Below are 22,214 nucleotides of genomic sequence, written 5' to 3' on the forward strand. Positions count from 1 at the left end.
AACCACAAACTGTCAGAACCGGTTAACGGCCACCGAACGGCGCGACCCGAGGTGCATTGTTGTGGTCGGGTTATAGACGGGTTTATGGCCTTACTGGTTCTGGAGTTGCGTGTCTCTGTGTGTCCACACCTGAAGGGAAGAAGAGCCAGACAAAACAAAAAACGAAGAAAAGTGTGTTTAGTTCAGAGCGGTAGCCTCGAGCCAGGTCGAGGGAGGACATGAGGGGGGTCGCAATGTATGTGTCAAGTGGAGGGCCTACCCAATCTTATCGCAGCAGCAAAAAAAAAAAAAAGAAACAAAACAAAACCAAAAGCATATAAAAACCAAGCTGTTCTTTTTGTGAACTGTTTTTTCTTGATTCTTGGGGGAGTGTTGGGGTTTCGACCGCCAAGAGATCGATTATAGAAAGTAATTGCATGCTTGCTCTTGCTCTCCGTCTCGACTTGGTGGCGTCACCGTAACGTGTTGACAATTACATTTGTAATAGGATCCAACGAATATCCTTACGCCATATCAACCCCTCTATAACCTTGCTTTCTGTTGTTCTATTTTCAACCCTGACCCAGGAGGAGCACGCGATGGAGCAACGATGGCGTCAGTTCCGGCCACACTACTAGCAAACGACAGCAGCAACGGCAGCAGCACGGTCAAACCCTGCCCACTGCGAGCGCCCCTAGTCGTCACTGTCGTCGGACTACCCTGCCGGGGGAAATCATTGGCCGCCCACAAAGTTGCCCGCCACCTCAGCTGGCGAGGCGAAAGCGCCAAAGGTGAGTTCCTCGCTTCGGCGATACCGAAATTCAAGGATTCATGCATTTCGCAAACGATGGAACGGTATTGTCCAATGCCGGAAAAATTGGCTTCCAAGGCGTTTTTTTCGTCTTGATTTCGTCCAAAGAGAGCGGTGGTCAACTTCGTCAATGTCACGCACCAAGGTCAGGCGCTGGCTGGATGTTGCTATTGTTTACGTTTCTCTGCCGGCCAAAATCATCAAACCGTCGGTTGGTTGGTGGTGTTTGATTACGAATTCACTTAAACCGCGCTACTTTCGGCGCAAACAACCCTTTTTTCTTTTCTTTTTTATGTCGGTATTTTCGAGGCCAATGGCGACCACCGCGCAATGGTTTGTTGGTACAGTTGCACTTTACCGAACGTGTGAACGATTTAAAAGTCAATGTTTTTACTTCACCGCTCATCGGTGGTGTGGAAGTCGTTGTTTTTCGTTAAAAGCAAGCTGAGCAGTACGAAACAACTTTTGTTATTTGATTTTTGTTTTTGATACATTAAACGTGTACATTGCACGACAAATTAATCACTTTTTTTTAAGCATTCATGACTATTTCACACAGAAATATGCGCATTCCGTTTCAAATTGGAAAATTAATTAAAACATTTATCATTAATTTATAATATTAATATTTTTCAATCAATTTCTCTTCATCTCCCTTCAATCACAGTATTTACCGTGGATGAAAATGCTACCAACGAAACACTGAGTGAAATTAGTCTTTTCTTCAAGGAGGGAAATAATGTTGCGGTAAGAAACCCTATTTCGCGTAAATATTGCGTAAAAACTCAATCCATCTCGCTCTCTCTCTCTCTCTCTCTTGCTTTGCCCAGATCATCGATGGAATGCATTTGACGCGCGCCTCCCGCCAGACGGTGGCCACGTTCTGCTGCGAGGCCGTCTTTCACCATCTGCTGATCGAGTTCACGTGCAACGACAAATGCCTGCAGGAGAATGTGACGGACACGGTGCAATTTTACCGCCAGCTCGAACAGAACGCCGACTGGGAGCGTCGCTTCCGGGAGCGCAACGAGCACCATACGCCACAGTTCGAGCCGTGCTCGCCGCTGGAGGGTCCACTGATTACGGTGAACAACTCGGAGGACCCGATGTACCATTCGGTGACGGCGCGCGGTGTACGCGGTGCCATACAGACGGCGATACTGGGCGTGCTGGCCAGTCCGGTCATTCGGCAGCAAACGTTCTACTTCAGCCGGGTAAGGAAGAAAAGCGTGAACAACACAAAGCGGCAAGGGGCAATTTAATGACTATAAAGAGTTAACATTTCGTTTTTGTGTCTGTGTTTTCTCCACCTATCAGCACGGTGAATCGGAGTACAACGTGTTGGGACGTATCGGTGGAGATGCAGATTTGTCCCCGCGGGGCATGAAGTATGCCGACCGGTTGGCCCGTCAGCTGGGTGGCCCCGGATCGGCACCGGACTCACCACGTCCCAAAGTGGTCAGTAGGAAACCTTACAATGGCTCCTGTAAAGCTTTCTGCTTTCTAATCAATCGCGCTTTCCCTCTTAATACCCACAGATCTGGACGTCGGAGTTGCGGCGCACGATTCACACGGTACAGAACATCCCGGGACCGCGGGCCGCCATCAAGGATCTGAACGAGATTAATGCGGGAATTTGCGAGGGCTTAACGTACGAGGAAATACAGGAACGATTCCCGCAAGAGTTTGCGTGGCGCGATCAGGACAAGTTCAAGTACCGGTACCCGCACGGGGAATCTTATCTGGATCTGTTGCAGCGCGTCGACAGCGTGGTGCAAGCGCTGCTGACCAATACCGATGTGCTGGTCGTGTCGCACCAGGCCGTGCTGCGGTGTATTATGGCGTACTTCAAGGGTGTTAAGCCAGGTAAGGGAAGGACCGGCATTTATGGGTCCCATCAAAGTGAGGGAAACCGTTCTTTTACCACTCGATGGTCACTCACGGCTTTTTGTTCGTTTGCAGATGATGTGCCATACATAAACGTGCCGTTGCACACGTTGCTCATAGTGCGATCGTATGGGTACGATTTTGTGGTCGAGACGGTTCCACTAAAGGTGGAATGTGTAGATACTTATCGCATCCAGCCGAAGGTAAGAGAAGGAAAGCATTAAATACTGCGGATGGTTTTGAAAAAAGGGCTTGTTAACAACGTGTGTAATGCAGTTGATAGTAACTCAGATTAAAACGTATGGGACAACAATGTCACTTTTAAAAAATGTATTTTTGTAAAAAGTATGAGGTTATATGACTTATGACAAGTGCTGCAAAATGTCACGAACATCACAAGATGTTAACTAATGAAAACAATGACCATATCCGAGGACTACCACGGATGTTCATAGCTGATACTCAATGAAAGTGCGTCATGACATGCCCAAAACATCATGCGACTGCTTGAGTCAAACGCGATACTCTGACTGACAAGCTGAGCTTAATGGCGTCGTAAACATGACTTTTTCTGGCTGTGAACAGTGCTGCCAAATGCCACTGTTTCGGTCACCAACACTCATGACTGAAACAAAGTTCAAATCAGCTCACGTACACAACTGAGATGATCAGAGCTGAAACTCAAACATTTGGTGGATCAATCGCATGTTTGGTGAAATTTTGTTTAGCACCCAACTCTTGGTCACTCACTTGGTCACGATATTTTCTGTCGGTGATAATCACTACATTCTTGGAATATACTGTGCTAGTAGTGCCAAGCAACAAAATGAGCATTCTTTCTCGCTCTGTCCACTTTGATTGTCTGTCGGGTCAAACAGAGCGAGAAAACATGCTCATTTTGTTTCTTGGAATCAATCGCAAGCACCGCATATCTCTCATGACTATCGTGATGATCACCGACAGAAAATGTCACGACCAAGTGATTGACCAAGAGTTGGTTGCACAAAATGTCACCAAGCATAGTATGGCCGAAACAACTGTTTAAGTCTCAGTTCTGATCATCATAGAATAGCTCGTGACGCAGACAATGATTTTGTTTCAGCCGGAATTTGTCATGACTATGTCAGTGATATTTTGGAGAACTAATCACAGTAAAAAAAGTCATGACATAGTGACTGATCAAGCGTTGGTTGCAAAAATGTCACGAATCATGCATTGATCACACCAATCGTTTTGAGTATCACCTCCGATTATCACAATTGAGTACGTGACGCTGACATGAATTTTGTTTCAGTTCGATTTTTTATGACATTGATTGTTACATTTTGCAGCACTGCATATGACTACTAAAGATCCAAAAATATGGTTTAAAATTGTATTCACAGTTGACAAGCCATTTCAAAATCCCATATTATTTATAGTAAACAGTAAATGTAGATTTACCAAAAATGTGAGACTGATATATGCTTTTCCGGTTCCTATTTCAGAACTGCTCCACTAGTCGTACCACGGCCGATGCCCTCACAACCGTACCGGCTCACTTCGATGCACCCCTTACGCAGCAAATGTCCACGACGATCAGCTAAAGAGACCGCACACAGTCACTAATTCAGCCCCCTTGGACGGAAGTCCCTTGGCAAGAGGAGATGCATGACGTTGATAATAGTACTTTAGTGATGGCGATCAACCGTACAACAAACAAACAAAAATCGTAGGAGGGCGTCGTCGGCGTAATTCTGCCTCCTACATCTACATCTCAATTACGCTACCCTCAGGGTTGCTAGTGTGTTCCGGCAATACATATAACCATAGGAGAAAAGCCACAAACAAAACACGACGCCACGTGCTCGCTTTATAAACGCTCAACTATTTTTGTTGCAACGCATCGGCATCGGCTACGGATCGTTCAATATATTAAAAAAAAAACACAACATAGTTCTTCCAGCAACAGCACAGTTTGTACAAAGCGTTGGCAAGAGCGGAGCACGTTGCACGTTTGCGCGGTTTTAGGATGCTCATTAGGATGCAACACTGTACGCACACAGAGAGAGCACCACGGCCTTTTAGAAGATGATGCATTTTTGTTAGCGGTGGAAAAAGCCACACAAGAGAGATCCATTAGGCTGCTTATTGTTAATGGCGTCGCAGAGTTGGGAGGCATAATTTGTGGTTTTAAAAAAATCAAACACACACGAAACACAACACGAGAGGTTGAAATAACGGTTGTAAAGCAAATCACACAGATTTTCACAGTCACAGAGGAAATGTTTGATAATCAGCTAATGATGACGACCAGCACACAACAAACAAACAAAAAATGGGTACAGAAGAATGATTTCAATGCATTTCAATGCTTTCGCTAGGGTAGTTAGTGTGCGTGCAAGCGAGAATCAGTTTACGGCACAGTGAAGTCATAAAGTTATGATCGCAGAAGAAAAAACACATACAGTAAACATCAAAAAAGGGGGGTTTAAAAAGCCACCCCAATAGGGGGCAAAGGAATACAATTGGCAGGATCAATTTGCAAAGCAAAACTTAAGAAAGATCTGGTGGAATTCAGGTAAAAAAATGGGGACACACAAATGGTGCAAAGGAAAAAAAGAGCCAACAAACAGAGAGCAGAAACAATTTAATCAATATGCAAACAAACAAAAATGTTGATAAAATCACAAACACACACACACACACACACAGACAAAACCGGCATACAATGTTAGATTTTAGTGGTTGGGTAGTGAAAGTTTATTTTTAAAGAATGGTAAGAAAAAAGCTATTGTTTTAAATATACATTACAATCTATAATGAAAGGAAAATAAAGTAAGCAAATGTGGGGGGTGATGAAGAATCAAAAGAATCGAACCGTTCCTGATTTCCTGAACGAAAACCCGTTTCTGATAGACGAACGAAATAAGATGGGATGGAGCTCTGATGCAGTGGGATGTGTCTAAAATTAGGCATCATGCTGCTAAGACCTGCGTGAATGCGGAATGCGTTCTTAAGGGAGGAGTTGCAGTGGCGCATCAGAAATGCTTAAGATGGTTCCACTTGTGAACGTGAAACACACTTGAAGATCGCTTTTTATGGGCATTGTTTGAAGGGGGAAAATAAAAGACACACCTTTGGATCGTTAATAGTAGTCCTATTTTAAGGTTTATGATGGTGTAAAGATTGCTTAGTATTAAGTCTATAAATGATAGATGATAGGTAATGGTACAAAGAAATGAATGTAGCATCATATGACCATATGATGGATGGCATTTCATTCAACAACACTACCAACACTTTGTTTACAGCACCCGAATTAACAGTTGCTTTGGATTCAAAAATATCCTCCTGCATGTTTAATTGGTAATTTGTTTGTTTGGCCCGACAGCCCCACGATGACGTCGAAGCGTGCTCGTGTCACATTGGAATGCTTTCGACGGTTGATTGCTGCTCACTCACTCTCTCTCTCATTCTTATAGCGTTTATTATCAAAATTGTGACGCAAACAAGGAGAAGAACCGTAATCGAAAGTAAAACAGTGAGCCTGCGCACACTCTACGGGACACGGGTTCCTAATGTTATGATGAGGGTGCCCCCCAGAGGTCATTCGCGCGTGCAGTGGTTTGCAGTGGAGCAGAAGTTAGGAAAGAGGAGAGGACGAAGCGGGAACGAAGAGAAGGTGATGGTGGACTTTTCCCCAAAAACACAGATGTGAACCGAAGGTCATTCGAGCGAGAGGGCATGGAAACATGGGATCGAAATCGAAAGTGAGGCGCACACTAGAAAAAAAACGATTATCAGCCACGGCAAAAGCGATAATCCGGTAAGGCGTGCCCCCTCCCATGTGTTTCTTCTGTTTGCTGGAAATGAAATGGAAAATAACAGCCGCCTGTCGTCGATTAGAACCCCCAGAGCAATTGCTCTTATCAGCAAGCACATCCTCATAATATGGGGGGTGCGGATGACAAGGTGCTGAAATCCACGGCACGCTCTTTCTGTTGTCAATGGGTACACCGAAATTATTAGACGCGCAATCTATTGAGCCCCGGGACACACCCGTTTTTGGGTTGGTAGAATTCCATGTCATCGCCTGATAAGAAGCCACAAGAACAACATGCCACTGCAATGCAATGCGCCAGGGCAAAGATGTGTGCATCTGTTCGAATTGGAATCTATTTCCATCAAAACATTCCAATTGGCGAGGTTTTACTTCACGAAATGCTTCCCGCCCCAATTCGTCGAATACCCTTGTCCAATGTCAAACCGAAGGAAACGCGTTACGGGTTTTCCGCGTACCCATTCGCGGGATGGAAATTGAATTGTTTTGCCCGAGTTTTTCCCCGCCGACGAGGAGTCGCACCCTCACGCAACGAATCCGTTAAAAACCGAGTGGGAGCATTTTTCCCCTCCCGTAGACTACTTCGATGGCGGTGTGTGCGCGAGAGCATTTGGATATGTGTGTTCGTATGGTTTTTATCACGCGATCACCGGCACGTCGGTGTTAGTGTCAGGGGTTTGCAAACAATTTATGCGCTGAAGATATTATTAGTTTTTTTTTTTGTAAATAATGGCTTTTTGTTTTTAAATCAACCGATAAAATTAATACAGACGGTCCACGAGATACACGGTTGAAGGGGACCGAAAACGGCCGCAAAATACCGCGTATCTCGAATTTCCGGGTAAGTCGAATCTCGCGGTTTCCAGCTAAAATATCACTAATTTTCGTGTAATTTTGTAAGTAGTGGGCGGTTTTAGTCACTTAATGAGTTATTTGATATGATTTTGACTGAATATAACAGTTTTAAACCTTTTGAAATAGTTTTTAACATTTGATCAAAACGGAAATTATTTGGCAATTTATAATTGATGTGTCAAATCAGTACAAATTGCTCAAAGAATTGTCAAATTTAAAAAACCGCGTATCTCCGAATCCGCGTATAAGAGGTACCGTGTATCTCGAGGACCGCCTGTATAAATAATAACTATTAAGGGTGGAATATGGCCAGTGACCTCCATACTCTTCTCCCGTGACCTTCACACAGTCCTCAAAAAATGAATATAATGTAACGATGAACAATTAAGTGATCTTGAAAAGGTTGTTTTTCAAAGCTAATCTTTAAACTTAGCACTTGGCATTAAACAACCTTATATATGATTCAGTTGAAATCAGCACCCCTTTCAAAGAGTTTCATGATCGCCGAAGAATAGCACGCAAACATGCACTATTATGCATCATGTGTGGATCTAAAATGCAATCAATTATGCAACTTACGTGCTCACAATGAATTTTGTTAACATTGAAGCTAATATTGCACACCACCACAAATTAATGATTTGTTATAGAAATAAGCCTTTGCTGTTCTTTAGAAGGTACCCTATCTCATATTTTGCGTATTTTTTTAAAATCCAATTATAATATCGTTAAGATTAAGATTACAGACAGCTTTAAATTCCGGACATTAGGCATTTTTTTTAATTGTATTTCTTCATATTCACGTCCCTGCACATGCTGCTTTTTAATTTTAAATGTTTGCCATGATTTACTAGAACATGTTAAAAATGTCCTACTGACCCCTAGTAGGCCCTGATGCCACAGTAAATAAACATTTTTGTCGGTCAGTTCACCAGAGGCATTCTTAGCAGTTTTGCTTCAATCCGACGCCAGTGTTATTTCTTCGATAATTCATATTAATCGCGCCCAAGTGCATTGAAATACATCAGAATCCACTATGGAAGTAGTAATCAATGCGAAAACAACAGTGTTTTACCATATTGTGGTCTGAATTTCATACCCGAACTAATTTGTGATTAATTTCACAAAAAATATTCTTTTACACAGTGATAATAATAGGACAACAACGATAGTAGATGTATGAGACAAATGCATTGACACACAACTAAAAAGGTGTAGTTTGTGTGTGTGTGTGTGTGTGTGTGTGTGTGTGTGTGTGTGTGTGTGTGTGTGTGTGTGTGTGTGTGTGTGTAAATTTGAAGATTATAAAAGGAATTTTGAGACTGTCCGGAATATGAATCAAAATATCATTACGGATTTATTTTTCAATGTTTCGTATGGTAAAATTATTGGAAATCTTTATTTTTTCTCAAATGTAGAAGATTTGCTTTAGTTTACTTTACTACAGACGATCGACCGATCAAAATTGAATTATTAAGAAAATATTAAATGTCAAAAATGTCTTAAAGTGTCCGTAATACGAAGCAGTACGGTATGCAACACAAACCAAACGATAGAATATTACGTTCCTCAACGTAGCTAGTTGAAAAATACAATATCCTTTCATTTGGTAAATAATTATCAGTTTTTATGAGTATTTAGTGTGATACATCGTCAGAGTATAATATTCTCATTTACATTCTTGCACTCGATCATTAAATGAACCTTTAATGAACATTAAAAATAGAATAATACGAAACATGATTTCAATCAGCATAAATGCAATTCCGCCACCAAGTTTGAAACTCAGCCCATGAACAAGAAATATGAAATTTACGTCATCTATGACGAAATGTTGGCGAGCAATGAATGACGACAATTTTCGGCGGCATTGCACTTTCAACCGTTGCTGTGTGAATCATCTACCTGGTAAAGTTGTGTGAATCATCACGGAAGGTAAAGTTCCACGTTGAGCATTCCCAGTCGTTTATATTCGATAAAGAAATGGAAGTCTGCCACCTGTGCCGTGCGTGTGTTTTGCACTTTGAATTTGTATAACCCATTCCTTGACAATTGATCTTCGATGAGGGGGAGAGGGGGGGGGGGGGGGGTTTGTAATCGAAGGTAGCCGTGATGCAAAAATGCACAACCTGTGTACACAAAGGCCCCTCCTGTCACAACAGCTCAAATTGAACCCTGCTGACCCCAAACAAATCGAACCAGTGTCGAAGCCAAAAATTATGCTTGCCAAAAAAAGAGGGAAAAAGAAAACCGAAAAAGCAAATGCACAACCGATCGTTTGCTGGCAACAGACAACAGAAAGGCAAAGTTTCGCCGTCCCCCCGTTAAGGGTCGTTCATGTGTATGAGTTTGCCGGTCGTACGGATACGCCGTTGGGTAACGGGAGGTTTTGTATCTCGCGAGAACAAGCGCGTGTGTGTGTGCCACATGCCATGAGCGAGATGCGCATGACCGCACGGCATCCGCCTCGGTGACACATACACGAACGGCTCTGCACTACTACTACCACCACCAGCGAGAACCGAACGGAGCAGAGCATTTAACGCGCCGGTACCCGTTTGCCCTTGATTGGACCTTGTTTGCCGTACAACTCTCCGCGGATTGAACGCGAAACGCATCACTCAGTCTCCAAAAGCCGACGTGTGAACATCGCGCCTACAGCCTTCTCTCGGGAAACTAGCAGGCCTTCTAACGGTAAGTGGTAATAGTGTGGTGTGAGGTGAGGTGATGGTAGTTGCTGTGCCTGTGCTAAAGAGGTTGGAATTTTGGAGAAACTATCTTCCCAAATTATCTCCCCTTTTAACGTTCTACCCTTTAATATATCTTGCCCTTCGATAACATCATTCCCTGCTCATTTCCACGAAAAAAAACGAGGCCATCTTTGATCGATAATTGTCAATGGGCGAAGAAAAGTGAAATGTACCAAAGTGTTTTTCTCTTGTCTACATACGTTTAGCAGGCGTGCTTTTTCCTGCCCTTTTTGCTAAGCAACCGCGCCTCAAACTGTGATGCTTCCCATCATTCCCGTATGCGACACGGAGGGAAGTTCTGGAATGTTCCAATTATTATCAGCCGACTGGTGCATGTGTGGAGTGAGGCAATAAGTGCACTCTTGCGCCTAAAAAGAAAACGAAAAGAATGTGAATAGAAATACAAAGTGCATATAAATGCTTTCAAAATGAATCGCCCTGATGTGAGATGATGCTTACAAAGGGGGCAGTTTGCGCGAAAAAATGGTCTCCTATTTCAATCGATAAATGGCGCTGTGTGTGGGTGTGTTTTTTTCACTTACACTTTCACTGGTGGGGAGCATCAAATTATAAAAAAGGGTCTCCATCCCGCTCATCATGGGAAGCTTCACTATCATCGGATTGAAATGACTCGAAGGGCGCGCACACTATTGATTGTATTACACAATCGCGAACACCGTTCAGGCTTTAGAACACAGAGACCGTGAAAGCAGTCGCGCTGCTGTGGTCGGTACCGAGGTCAGCTTTATCAATTGATTAATGTATTGCGCCCTCTGCCATTTATACATTAATAGTCATTTGTGCTGGACACCATTCTTCCGTTGTCTTTCCTGTACGCTTTTCTGCTCTGCTTCTTTTCCAATAGGATTTGTGTCCACAATTGCCGGCGAAGTTGATGCACAGAGGACCACTTTTTCCATCTGACCTCTAAACGACCTTTCTCGTGCGAGGCTGACGCGTGCACGGGCCCATCTCTCACGCTCGCTCTCTCCGGCTCCATCTCTCTCTCTCTCTCGGTAGTAGTGGTGGTGTGATGGTTGCGTTGAATGAGATGCGATGCGCGTGTGCGTGTGTTGTACTCTTTCTATCGCTTTTGTTTCTACCGGTTTCTCTCGTGCCGCGCGGATCAAGAACCCAAGCGGATGATGACGATGATGTTAGTGAACACAGCCGTAGGGACAGTTTTATTCAATTCTGTGTTCGTTTTCGCTTAATGAAAAATTCCCATTTCAAATTTGATAAACGACAACTGTAAAACAAGCAGTTAATAAATAATTGATTTAAATTATAAATACCAAATATTGCAGTACAGTAAAATAGGTGACGTAATTCCTTCTAGTATCTGATTTATGCAATGGCGCGTGGTGTTGTGACAAGCTGGCTGCCTATTCTCGAATCGTTAATTTAAAATAGGAAGCCGTCGCCTACTGCGATAGCATTTATAGCCCCTCTTTGTTCAACCATTGAGTTGGCTACGAAATCGGAAAAGTGTTCCCGCCGCCTGCTCTGCCTCAGCTTGGGCGGTCCTCTCTAGCTCTCCTCTCCCTGTTTAGCTTCTATTTTTAACCGCCGGCGATCCTGAGCATTTCCGTTTTCATCGGTGTTGTGTAATCGAATGAATCGTTGACACAGACGCGAGCAAACCAATCTTCCCTTTTGTCCCCTCAACTCTCCTCAGCCCCTATTGCCTTGAATTTGAATTAACATAACCCGACAGAAAGGTTCATAATTAAAACGCTACTCTACCCATATTTGTCCCACCAATTACAGTTCGTCGTTTAATCTACAACAACTCCACCGCTAAACAACATGTCGAAGATCGGAATTAACGGATTTGGCCGCATCGGTCGTCTGGTGCTGCGCGCCGCCATCACCAAGGGTGCGTCGGTGGTCGCCATCAACGATCCGTTCATCGGCGTCGACTACATGGTGTACCTGTTCAAGTACGACTCGACGCACGGTCGCTTCAAGGGCGAGGTGTCCGCCCAGGACGGCTGCCTGGTCGTGAACGGCCAGAAGATTGCCGTGTTCCAGGAGCGCGACCCGAAGGCGATCCCGTGGGGCAAGGCCGGCGCGGAGTACGTCGTTGAGTCGACCGGTGTGTTCACCACGACCGAGAAGGCATCCGCCCATCTGGAGGGTGGCGCCAAGAAGGTCATCATCTCGGCCCCGTCCGCCGATGCGCCGATGTTCGTCGTCGGCGTCAACCTGGACGCGTACGAGCCCTCGATGAAGGTCGTGTCGAACGCGTCCTGCACCACCAACTGTCTCGCCCCGCTGGCCAAGGTCATCAACGACAACTTCGGCATCCTGGAGGGTCTGATGACGACGGTGCACGCGACCACCGCCACCCAGAAGACGGTGGATGGCCCCTCGGGCAAGCTGTGGCGTGATGGCCGTGGTGCCGCCCAGAACATCATTCCGGCGGCGACCGGGGCCGCCAAGGCGGTGGGCAAGGTCATCCCGGCCCTGAACGGCAAGCTGACCGGTATGGCGTTCCGCGTCCCGACCCCGAACGTCTCGGTCGTCGATCTGACCGTGCGCCTGTCCAAGCCGGCCACCTACGACCAGATCAAGCAGAAGGTGAAGGAGGCCGCCAACGGGCCGATGAAGGGCATCCTGGACTACACCGAGGAGGAGGTCGTGTCGACCGACTTCGTCGGCGACTGCCACTCGTCCATCTTTGACGCGAAGGCTGGCATCCAGCTGAGCGACACGTTCGTCAAGCTGATCTCCTGGTACGACAACGAGTACGGCTACTCGAACCGCGTCGTCGATCTGATCAAGTACATGCAGACCAAGGATTAAGCTCCTCGGTTGATTGTATGGTGTGGCGTGGTGCCGTTGCGAGACGAGTGAGTCAAGGGAGTAGTTGGAGCGGGAAAGGAACACTGCTGTTGCGTGCTGCGTTCGTAATACATCGTGCTTAGGTGGACTAGGCGGAGAGGATTGATGGGAGGAAGCGGATTGATGGGAGGAGACTGAGGGAGTACTGTTTAGGATGGCTTGATGGCAGGTCGAGACACGACGGTGATCGACCAGTCCCAATCTCAAACGTCGTTCTCTGACCGCTTACCTAGTGCAGGTATCCTTTTGTCCATCTTTGTGAGATAGCTAGAAGGATACGCTTGATGCATCTAGTCGCGAGAGAAGAGAACGGAGCGAAAACGGGACGATATGGTCGATCACCATTTCCAGAACACTTCTACCGTCTTGGCCATACGTTTATCAAGCATCCGGACAAAACATCGCGACACCAACCTCACCTCCTTCCCCAGAATTACGCATCCTTCCGTCTCTTCCGTTTCATCCTCATTCTGGCGACTCCTTCCATCGTGGTCCCGTTCTTCTTCCACCGGTTGAAGGAAGTGGGCACCACCGGTATACGAAGAAGCGCAGAATGTTGGGACTGAAATCCGCTCGAAGGACTGGGATGAAAAACAACCAACCAACGTACAACACTCTAAGTCCTCTAACAGCGCGTAATTTATTATAGTCGTCTCGGTTTATGCAAACGATTTAAGATCGCTTCGTCGTTATACATACATACTATCTGTGTTGCATGTAATAATGGAGAACACTTCACAAACATACACAAAGAGAACACACACAGTACACAGAAACACAGCTACACATTACATAGACGGACTTCATACATGGCACTACGCAGGAGAGTAAACCAACCAACCAACCACCTCCCCCTCCAAAATGTTCTGTTTAGTTGGTAAGGATTAATGATATAAAAGTAAAAAGAAACAATAAATTTAAACTGCTAAAGCGTTACTAGAACCAAACACAAATGGGACTTTGTTTCTTTTCGGTTAATTTGAGTCGGATTGGTGTTCAACGATGTGTTTGAATGCTGTTCGTTTGCTTAGATGCTGCAGCTCTTGAGGGAGAGCATTGCGTCATCATTGGTCTGTGTGACCTTGACAGCAGGACACAGGCCGGGAAGGGTTGGGAAGTATAGGGTGAAATAGGAACTGCGCATTGATTCGTAAGTAATTCGGAACAAAGTCTTATCCCGGGCTTACATGGTTATAGCTATAGTTGTTTCATCGTCTTGTTGCTATAGTTGCTTCCTCGAGCTCTGGTGCAGAACGTGTCCGTCCGACTGTCCGGATTTAGGGAAGGTCTTCTGTCTTTCGGTTTGGGGATGCATGGCATACAAACATTTAGGAACATGACAACGAGATACATAAAGCGATTTTCAGGGGTATTCATAAATTTGGGACATATTGTTGACTCTGTTTCACACGGGAAGTGGAACTTTATGAGAAGTACACCCTTGGGTAGTCTCATATGAAGTCCAACAGAAACAATCCACTGTTCCAATCCACACTGCTGAGACATCGGAACGTTTGGGTAAGGAACTCTCACCATACCTTCATCGGCAGTGCCATCAACAGCTACCCTGAAATGGCACATCGTAGAGGATTGTTCAAGAATGGGCTTAAAGAATCTAAAGTTGCTGGGGACATCATGGCCATAATAATCCAAAGGGCTTATACAGGGTTGCCCCAGATGTATTGGTTGGGATCCCGTAAGTTTTTGCGTTCGTCTCACGATTTATTCACCTTTTTCCATATATTTTTGGATGGTTCCCACGATTTATTGGGAGCGTTCGATTGGAAATCAATCCAATAAATCTAAAAAAATCGATGCAACACCCAATGAATTATGGGTACGGTCCAGAAACTATGGGAAGCAACCAAAAATCATTAAGCAACCCTGTAATAATACAGGGTTTCCCACGATTTAATGGTGCGTTCCCACGATTTTTTTATCGTATCCCATAGATTTTTGATTCGTTCCCATAATTTAATGGTATTTTCCGATTCGATATCAATATAATTGAACCAACAAATTCTGGGAAATGGTCAAACAATCGTGGGAAGGCATCAAAAAAATATGGGAACCCACCAAAAATGTATGGGAACCAACCAATAAATCGTGGGAAACCCTGTAATAGCTACGCATAATATTTACAGTATTAATATTAAAATAGTAATCAAGGGTAACCTTTTTGAGACGTTCCAATTAGATTCTAAACCTGTCCAAAAGGGAGGACCGCCCTTAAGTCAACTTCCGTTGCGAAAGAGTCAAGAAAGTGTCCCAAAATTATCAGAACCCTTGAAAACCCTTGCACGACCTGGGCCATTATTTCAAGATGCATATATTCTAAATTTTCAAACAAAATCACATCAACAGAAGTTGAAAAATATTTAATTGTTAACTAATCAAGTTTGATCAGGATATGAAATTGGTTTTGAACATTTGGACATGTATTTATTTTATTCTAAACAACTATTAAAAATAATGTTGTTGTGAATTTTAAACACTTTCATGTACTTTATTTAATTGTTAAGAATATAAAAAAAAAGAAAAAGATCATATTAAACCACACTTACATGGTCCTGATGCTAGGAAACTTAGAGCCAATGAATGGAGCACCAATTGCATTCTAATTGGAGTCTTTTTCGGGACCACTTAAAACTATCATTTGTTTGCTATTGGATTGAGTGTTTGTTTGCTGCTAAAAATTTGAATATTGCTAGAAACTATATAATTTTTAATTGTTTTCATTGCTTTATACAATTTATTTCCTACCTAAAGGTGAGCGTACAGTGGTAGCGTGAAGGGGAAAATGATTTTTTGGGTGGTTTTTGAGTGCATTTATTTTTTAAACAAGCTGAGCTGATGATCATTTGACCCTTCAAATTTAACCCAGCTAATCTATTTAATCATTTATTTCCCCTTTCAATATCAGAGAAGAGTTATAAAAGTGCAGTTGAACGAAGAACGATCCTTGTTCTATTGCTGATTGGAATTATAACACCGTTTAATGCATATAATTAATTTATCGTCGTTATTAATTACAGTCTGTTCCCGAGTTACACGGTTCTCGACTTACGCGGATTCGGAGATACGCGGTTTTCTAAATTTGACAGGTTAAATGTCAAATCAGTACAATTTGCTTCAAGTTCGGTAAAAATTGCATTTTTTCCAACAAATTGAAACCGCTTAAAAGCCAGAAATATTAGAATTTTCTGCACGAATCATATCAAATAAATGATAAAGTGTATAAAAATACTAAATTAAATAAAAAACTACGGGTAATCAATAGTATTTCAGTAAAAAAAACGTGAAACTCGACTTACGCGGATATTTGAGTTACGCGGATTCGTCGGGAACGCAGAAACCGCGTAACTCGGGAACAGACTGTATATTATTTAAAAAAAAGCCTCAAAATATCATCCTCCCATTCATACGCTACCTTCACACACTGTGTATGATCGTTGAAATAAGTAAAAAAAGTGCATTAATTCAGCAGATGCAGTTCCTTTCGTTAGTTCTGTCACAATTGTTATTTCCGCTTTGTTTGTAACGCTTCAAAAAGGCAATGTAAGTAAAACTGTAGTAACAGCAACAACAATGTATCAATTCCTTCCAAAATAAGATATCGAGCTTTTTTATCACAAGTTCTTTTCTCCTTTTTTGCTCTCTTTCTCTCTGTTGCAGTGACAATTGGGAGCCTCTTCAGATAGAATTTAATCAAGAAAAAGCAAACAAAAGTAAATTGTTGTGCTGCTGTTGCTGGATGCGCTTACAAACTATAAATGATTGGCAAATGAACAATTAAAACCTATTCGTTAAGCTCTATTTATTTCAAGCGTCTCGCGCGCGCAACTACACCCTTTCGGCGGCACTAGTTCCACTGTTTAACTGTTCAATCGGTAAGAAATTGTATATAATTCTAGAAATTGGATTTCTTTATCAATCGGACACATTCTGTTGAATGCATTTTTTTTTTTGCGTGATTTTCACGATGCACAGCTCCACTGACTTGTCTTGGTTTTTAACTTTAAACAGCTGAACCTACTATCGCTCTTTTACGCTTTGCAGTTGGAAGAATTGTGTAGCTGTCTCTATCATTCTGCCAGCTCTTTTTAACCGAAAAACCTTATCGTTGAAATACTTACCTTTTAACCGGAGATGCTTCCCCGCTTTAATCCGTTCCATTCGTATGCACCCCGTTCATTTTGATGGGCGATTCTTGCTTGCTCGGAACCGCACCGTTCACCTGCACCGCAGCGGATGTGCTCGCCTCACTCTTCAGTCCATTGGCACGCTCGCGGATCAGATTAAGCTCCTGCGCGTTCACCTTATCGTTCGGCATTGTGCTGCTCGGGCTGCACTGCTGCTGGAGCAGCTTCTGCCCATCCTTGAGGTAGGAATCGAGCTTACCGACCGCGGCCAGTATCAGCCCCAGGAACGGTGGCGAAGGTTTGAGCGGGCGCGACAGATACTCGGGATGGAACTGGGTCGCTACGTAGTACACGTGGTCTTTCAGCTCCATAATTTCCATGCGCTCCTTTTCCGAGTCCGTGCCGACGAAGCGCATGCCGTGCGATTCGAGCTGTGCCACATAGTCCGGGTTCACCTCGTACCGGTGCCGGTGGCGCTCCTCGATCTGCTGCTTGTTGTTGTACAGTTGGCCTGAAACAAGAATAGGTGGGTGAGTGGGTGCAAAAGAACGAAAAGTTTACGAATCGTGTTGGAGGACGTGCTGCTTACGGATTTTGCTATCGCCCCGGAAAATGGTCGTCCGTTTGCCAAGTCGCATCGTTCCGCCATACACGCCCGTATGATGTTCGGGCATGTCGATCACCAAGGGATGGGGTGTATCCGGGTTCGATTCCGTCGTATGCGCACCCTGTGGGAGAGGAGGGAAATAAAAAATAAACAATTAATGACATTTGAATTGATTAAACTTAATGTTTGCTCACCTCCAATCCAAGCACATTGCGAGCGAATTCAATGACGGCAACCTGTAAACCGAGACATATACCGAGCATCGGTTTACCATTCTCGCGTGCCCACTGACACGCACGGATTTTGCCCTCCAAACCACGCGAACCGAACCCACCGGGCACAATGATACCACTGCAAAACAAACAAAACGTTTTAAATAACCTTCCCATCGATCTACCGCCATCCTCCATCCACTTACTGGCTGTTGGTCAGATCGTGCCACGCATCGTAGTACAGGCTGGTGTTTTCGATCTTCGTCTCGCGCTCTAGATTCGACGAATCGATGAACGTCAGGTTCAGCTTGTACCCGGCCGCAATCGATGCGTGCAGCAGCGATTTCATCACGGACGCGTACGAATCCTGCAGCCGCGTGTACTTCCCGACCAGCGCAATGTTCACCTTCTTGTACACATTGTCCACCCGTTCTGCCAGATCGCGCCATGATTGCATAAAGTTCGCCGGCCTCGGGGTGGGCAGATTCAGCTGCAGCCGTTCCTTCAGAATGTCCACCACGCCGGCCTGCTCCATCAGCAGCGGCACGTGATAGATCGAGGACAGGTCGTGTATGCAGATCACCTGATCCGGCGACACGTGACAGAAGTTGCTAATCTTGTCCTTCACCTCATCGCCGATCGGATTCTCCGACCGGCACACGATCATGTCCGGGCTCAGGCCAAACCCGCGCAGCTCACGGACGCTTGCCTGGGTGGGTTTGGTTTTCGGTTCACCGGTAGCCCGCGGCAACGGAACGAGCGACACGTGCGCCACGCAAAAGTTTTCCTTCTTCACGCGAAACTGAAACTGGCGGAAGGCTTCTACGAACGGCATGCCCTCGATGTCACCGATCGTGCCGCCCAGCTCGACGATGCACACCTCCGGCACAATGTTGTCCTTTACTGGCTGCTTCGCTACCCGCTCCACCCATTCCTGGATGGCGTCCGTTATGTGCGGAACCACTGGGGAGAGAGAAAAATAGAAAATTTAATAGAAATAGATATTAGAAGCTGCAATCAGTTTAATTACAGGGTTTGTTGGCTAGTTGTTGATCTTGTGGCAAAAAATAATTTAAATTAAATTAACAATTTTATATCTTCATGAATCTTTTTTCTTATTTTTTTGTACTTCAATTGGTAATTACTATTCAATTGGTATTGTATTGAAAATGCATACTAGTTGATTAATGAAATTATTTTTTTTTATTTTAAAATTAATTTAATTTTTTCTGACAAAGAGTCATTTAGTACAATAAATTTTAATGTTCAATTGAGTCTCTCCTATTGAGAATATTTAGAGAAATACTCATATTTTTTACTAGAAAGGTTGTACTATCTACAATAAATAAAGCAAGAAATTCGCAAATTAATTCTGTGTAGAAAAAAATAAATAAATTGAAAAATAAAATAAATTGCATAAAAAACTAACTTTCACTGTTTTTTTAAACTATACAAACGTTGGTTTGGATCTTTAAGCGGTTCTGCAAGGAGCTGTAAATATGCATTAAACTATTCAACTAGACATTACTGTTTGATCCTCAATTATGGTATTATTGGTACGTCTTGGGTTTCTTATTTATTATTATTATATTTTTTTATAATGTTGAAGACGTGTCTTCTTAAATATTTTTAAATCTTATGCGAAATTATACAATACAAAAACAAATCTGAACTGTTAATATTGAGACTTTTCTAGGCCGTTTTCACTTGATTGGCTCTTTTACCATCCTTTCCCTATTGCGGCCAACCTATTTCTATAAAATCTTTAGCTTGAAGAATACTTATTGCACTCACTGTATATACTTTACACAAGTAATTAAATTGACCTGTATGTGTTCTTGTCTAAGTGCTAAATATTAGGAATGGTGAAACATTTCTTCCAATCCAACTGATACATTATGAAGCAAATGCACCATATTATTAAGAATAAAATAATAAATAAGTCTTAAAGAAAAAACTCGTTATTTTGTCTGAAAAACTTTGTAAAATTACATACATTTCCCGCCTCTCACCTACCTTGAACGGTTTTGCCAAGATAATCCCCGATGCGCTCCTTATCGATCACCATTTTATACATTTTGCCCGTAGTAATGTTGTTGTCCTTGTGCAGCACAATGTCCAGAAAACGCTCATAGTTTCCCAGATCCAAATCCACCTCACCGCCATCATCAAGAACAAACACCTCACCTAAAATGGCGCAGGAATAGAATTAAATGAATAGAATTTTATTAGAAAAATATGAAATAAACAATCCGCGGCTGATGGGACAATTGCACGCCAAAACCAACACGCAAAAACAAGAAAAGAAAGAAGATGCACACCAGCAACAATCACTCACTGGCCACTGTGTACTTACTTGTTTGGCTTTTTCGTTTTCCCCGACAGTGAATGTTACCGTCACGGTCAAGTTCTCTTCGTGGGTTTAAAAATAAAAAGGTATCCCTTTTCTACACGACCGCTTCTTGCCCAACGAAATATCTTGCCCGTGAGCTTGCTTGCTTTTTTCTCTTTCTCTTTCTATCTTCGTTGAGGACTATTTCGTCTAGCCGTTTGCTTACCGTGTTCGTATGGGGAGAACGTTCCTGCGTCGATGTTGATGTAAGGATCGATCTTGATCGACGTTATGGGTATGCCGCATGCGTTGAGCAGCGTGCCGAACGAGCTGGCGATAACTCCTTTGCCAACGCCGCTGATCACACCACCGGTGACGAGTATGTACTTCATGCTGCCTTCCTTTTACGACGTATTCGTTCGGTTCGGTCAATCAATTAGCGTGTCTCAGTGTACACACAGCAGGCTGGGATGGCGATGGCGCTGCGTCCCTATGTGTATCTAAACAACTAAAAGAAGTAAAGAATATACACGTCAATGTACGAACGATTTGGGAATGTGGTTGATAGGGTGGTAGAGCGTGGTTTGTGCGTACGAACGAACCAACCGTCTAGCCCGTTCGAGCCCAACTGGTTCCGGTGCGAAACACTACACTATCTTCAAGAGGCCTTCACCGCAATAGTGCACACAGGCGGATGTTCAAGTACGGGGGCACAACTCGGCACGATTTCAGCCGTCCTCGTGTGGCAATAGAGTGTTGTACCAACCCGATTTGTTTGCACTACGCGAGATAATTGTTTGTAAACAAAGAACCTAGACGGTAGGTAAGTAGGTAGCCCTCCTCAGCTGATCCCCCAGCTGGTGTAGCCCCCTCTTGCCGGATTTGTGTGCCCTACGTCGCGAACCAAAAGGAAGTGGTGCGGTGCGGTACTTCAATGCAACGAAATGTGCTCGGGCCTTGTACCGGGACCTTTAAATTCACCTACGGGTGTATTACCTGTGCCTTCTAACAGCAGCTACAGTGGCGCACCGCACGGAATGGAGGCCAATTGCGAGGAAAGTACACTTTTCGTTCGCTTTTTGGCACGCGAAAATAATCTGCGACGGAATTTAAAGTGGCAACCACAAACACGCGGCTCGAGCTTTTCGTTTTTTCCGTCTCGGGCTGTCAAACGTCTTCCTTCAACTGAGCGGTGCGGATAGGGATGGTCGGGGCGAATGATAAGAAATCGATATTAAAATGTTTTGTAACTGTTAGCACCTAGCTGATGTGCAATGAATGAGAAAATAAGCTGAAATACTTTACCAATTCATTAAAAGTATTGTTGGCTGAAATTCAAGTCCACATAAATCGGAAAAAGCCGGTTTAGTCGGTTTGTTTATGGTTGAATTTGCCCATCACTATGAGGAATTGATGGTTTGACAGCTATCGTGTATTGGCGCGCATTTGTGTGCGCAAAAGCAAGGGGTGATTAAGCAGCGTGTACACGGCTCGGACAACAACTGCAGTTAACAATTACAGTCTGTTCCCGAATTACGCGGTTTCTGCGTTCCTGACGAATCCGCGTAACTCGAATATCCGCGTAAGTCGAATTTAACGTTTTTTGACTAAAATACTATTGATCACTCGGAGTTTTTTTAATCTAATTTAGTACTTTTATGCACTTATTTATTTGATATGATTCGTGCAGAAAATTCTAATATTTTTGGCTTTCAAGTGGTTTCAATTTGTTAGCAAAACTGTAATTTTTACCGAACTTGAAGCAAATTGTACTGATTTGACATTTAATCTATCAAATTTAGAAAACCGCGTATCTCCGAATCCGCGTAAGTCGAGAACCGTGTAACTCGGGAACAGACTGTACTGCAGAGCGTGAGCTCGCCAACGGTCCCAATCGATGCAATCGCTCGCTGGCGAGCGTTTTTGAAAGATGTTGTGAGGGTTTTGACCTATCGAGCGAGGGTTTTTG

At 43.8% G+C, this 22,214-nt stretch overlaps 4 protein-coding genes across 6 annotated transcripts in view; 2 read left to right on the forward strand and 2 right to left on the reverse strand.

Annotated features, from left to right (window-relative positions):
* The window catches only part of LOC121597640 (6-phosphofructo-2-kinase/fructose-2,6-bisphosphatase-like), a 71,830-nt gene extending 66,487 nt beyond the window's left edge, over nucleotides 1-5,343 (forward strand). For all 3 annotated transcript variants that reach the window (XM_041923534.1, XM_041923536.1, XM_041923535.1), the window contains 7 exons: nucleotides 567-770; nucleotides 1,458-1,537; nucleotides 1,621-2,004; nucleotides 2,108-2,248; nucleotides 2,329-2,656; nucleotides 2,753-2,880; nucleotides 4,165-5,343. In XM_041923534.1, the coding sequence (XP_041779468.1) occupies nucleotides 567-770; nucleotides 1,458-1,537; nucleotides 1,621-2,004; nucleotides 2,108-2,248; nucleotides 2,329-2,656; nucleotides 2,753-2,880; nucleotides 4,165-4,263 (1,364 nt within the window). In that variant the 3' untranslated portion in view covers nucleotides 4,264-5,343. The remainder of the gene's footprint in view (nucleotides 1-566; nucleotides 771-1,457; nucleotides 1,538-1,620; nucleotides 2,005-2,107; nucleotides 2,249-2,328; nucleotides 2,657-2,752; nucleotides 2,881-4,164) is intronic.
* Nucleotides 1-11,595, reverse strand: part of LOC121597641 (alpha-N-acetylgalactosaminidase-like) — a 69,641-nt gene extending 58,046 nt beyond the window's left edge. The window contains 2 exon segments of the mRNA XM_041923537.1: nucleotides 10,306-11,354; nucleotides 11,416-11,595. The gene's annotated coding sequence lies outside the window, so the exon portion shown is untranslated.
* LOC121597642 (glyceraldehyde-3-phosphate dehydrogenase 2) lies at nucleotides 9,913-13,899 on the forward strand. The gene is made up of 2 exons (XM_041923538.1): nucleotides 9,913-10,049; nucleotides 11,876-13,899. Exon 2 carries the CDS (start codon nucleotides 11,915-11,917, stop codon nucleotides 12,911-12,913), a length of 999 nt encoding a protein of 332 aa, XP_041779472.1. The 5' UTR covers nucleotides 9,913-10,049; nucleotides 11,876-11,914; the 3' UTR covers nucleotides 12,914-13,899.
* Nucleotides 13,900-16,609: 2,710 nt separating this feature from the next.
* On the reverse strand, nucleotides 16,610-21,426 carry LOC121596123 (CTP synthase). The gene is made up of 7 exons (XM_041920790.1): nucleotides 21,242-21,426; nucleotides 20,472-20,753; nucleotides 19,930-20,100; nucleotides 18,120-18,876; nucleotides 17,896-18,052; nucleotides 17,684-17,822; nucleotides 16,610-17,605 (listed from the first exon to the last, which is right to left on the reverse strand). Exons 2-7 carry the CDS (start codon nucleotides 20,635-20,637, stop codon nucleotides 17,115-17,117), a joined length of 1,881 nt encoding a protein of 626 aa, XP_041776724.1. The 5' UTR covers nucleotides 20,638-20,753; nucleotides 21,242-21,426; the 3' UTR covers nucleotides 16,610-17,114.
* Nucleotides 21,427-22,214: the final 788 nt, after the last annotated feature.

The sequence above is a fragment of the Anopheles merus genome, chromosome 3R (genome assembly GCF_017562075.2).
Source record: "Anopheles merus strain MAF chromosome 3R, AmerM5.1, whole genome shotgun sequence".
Taxonomy (NCBI): Eukaryota; Metazoa; Arthropoda; class Insecta; order Diptera; family Culicidae; genus Anopheles; species Anopheles merus.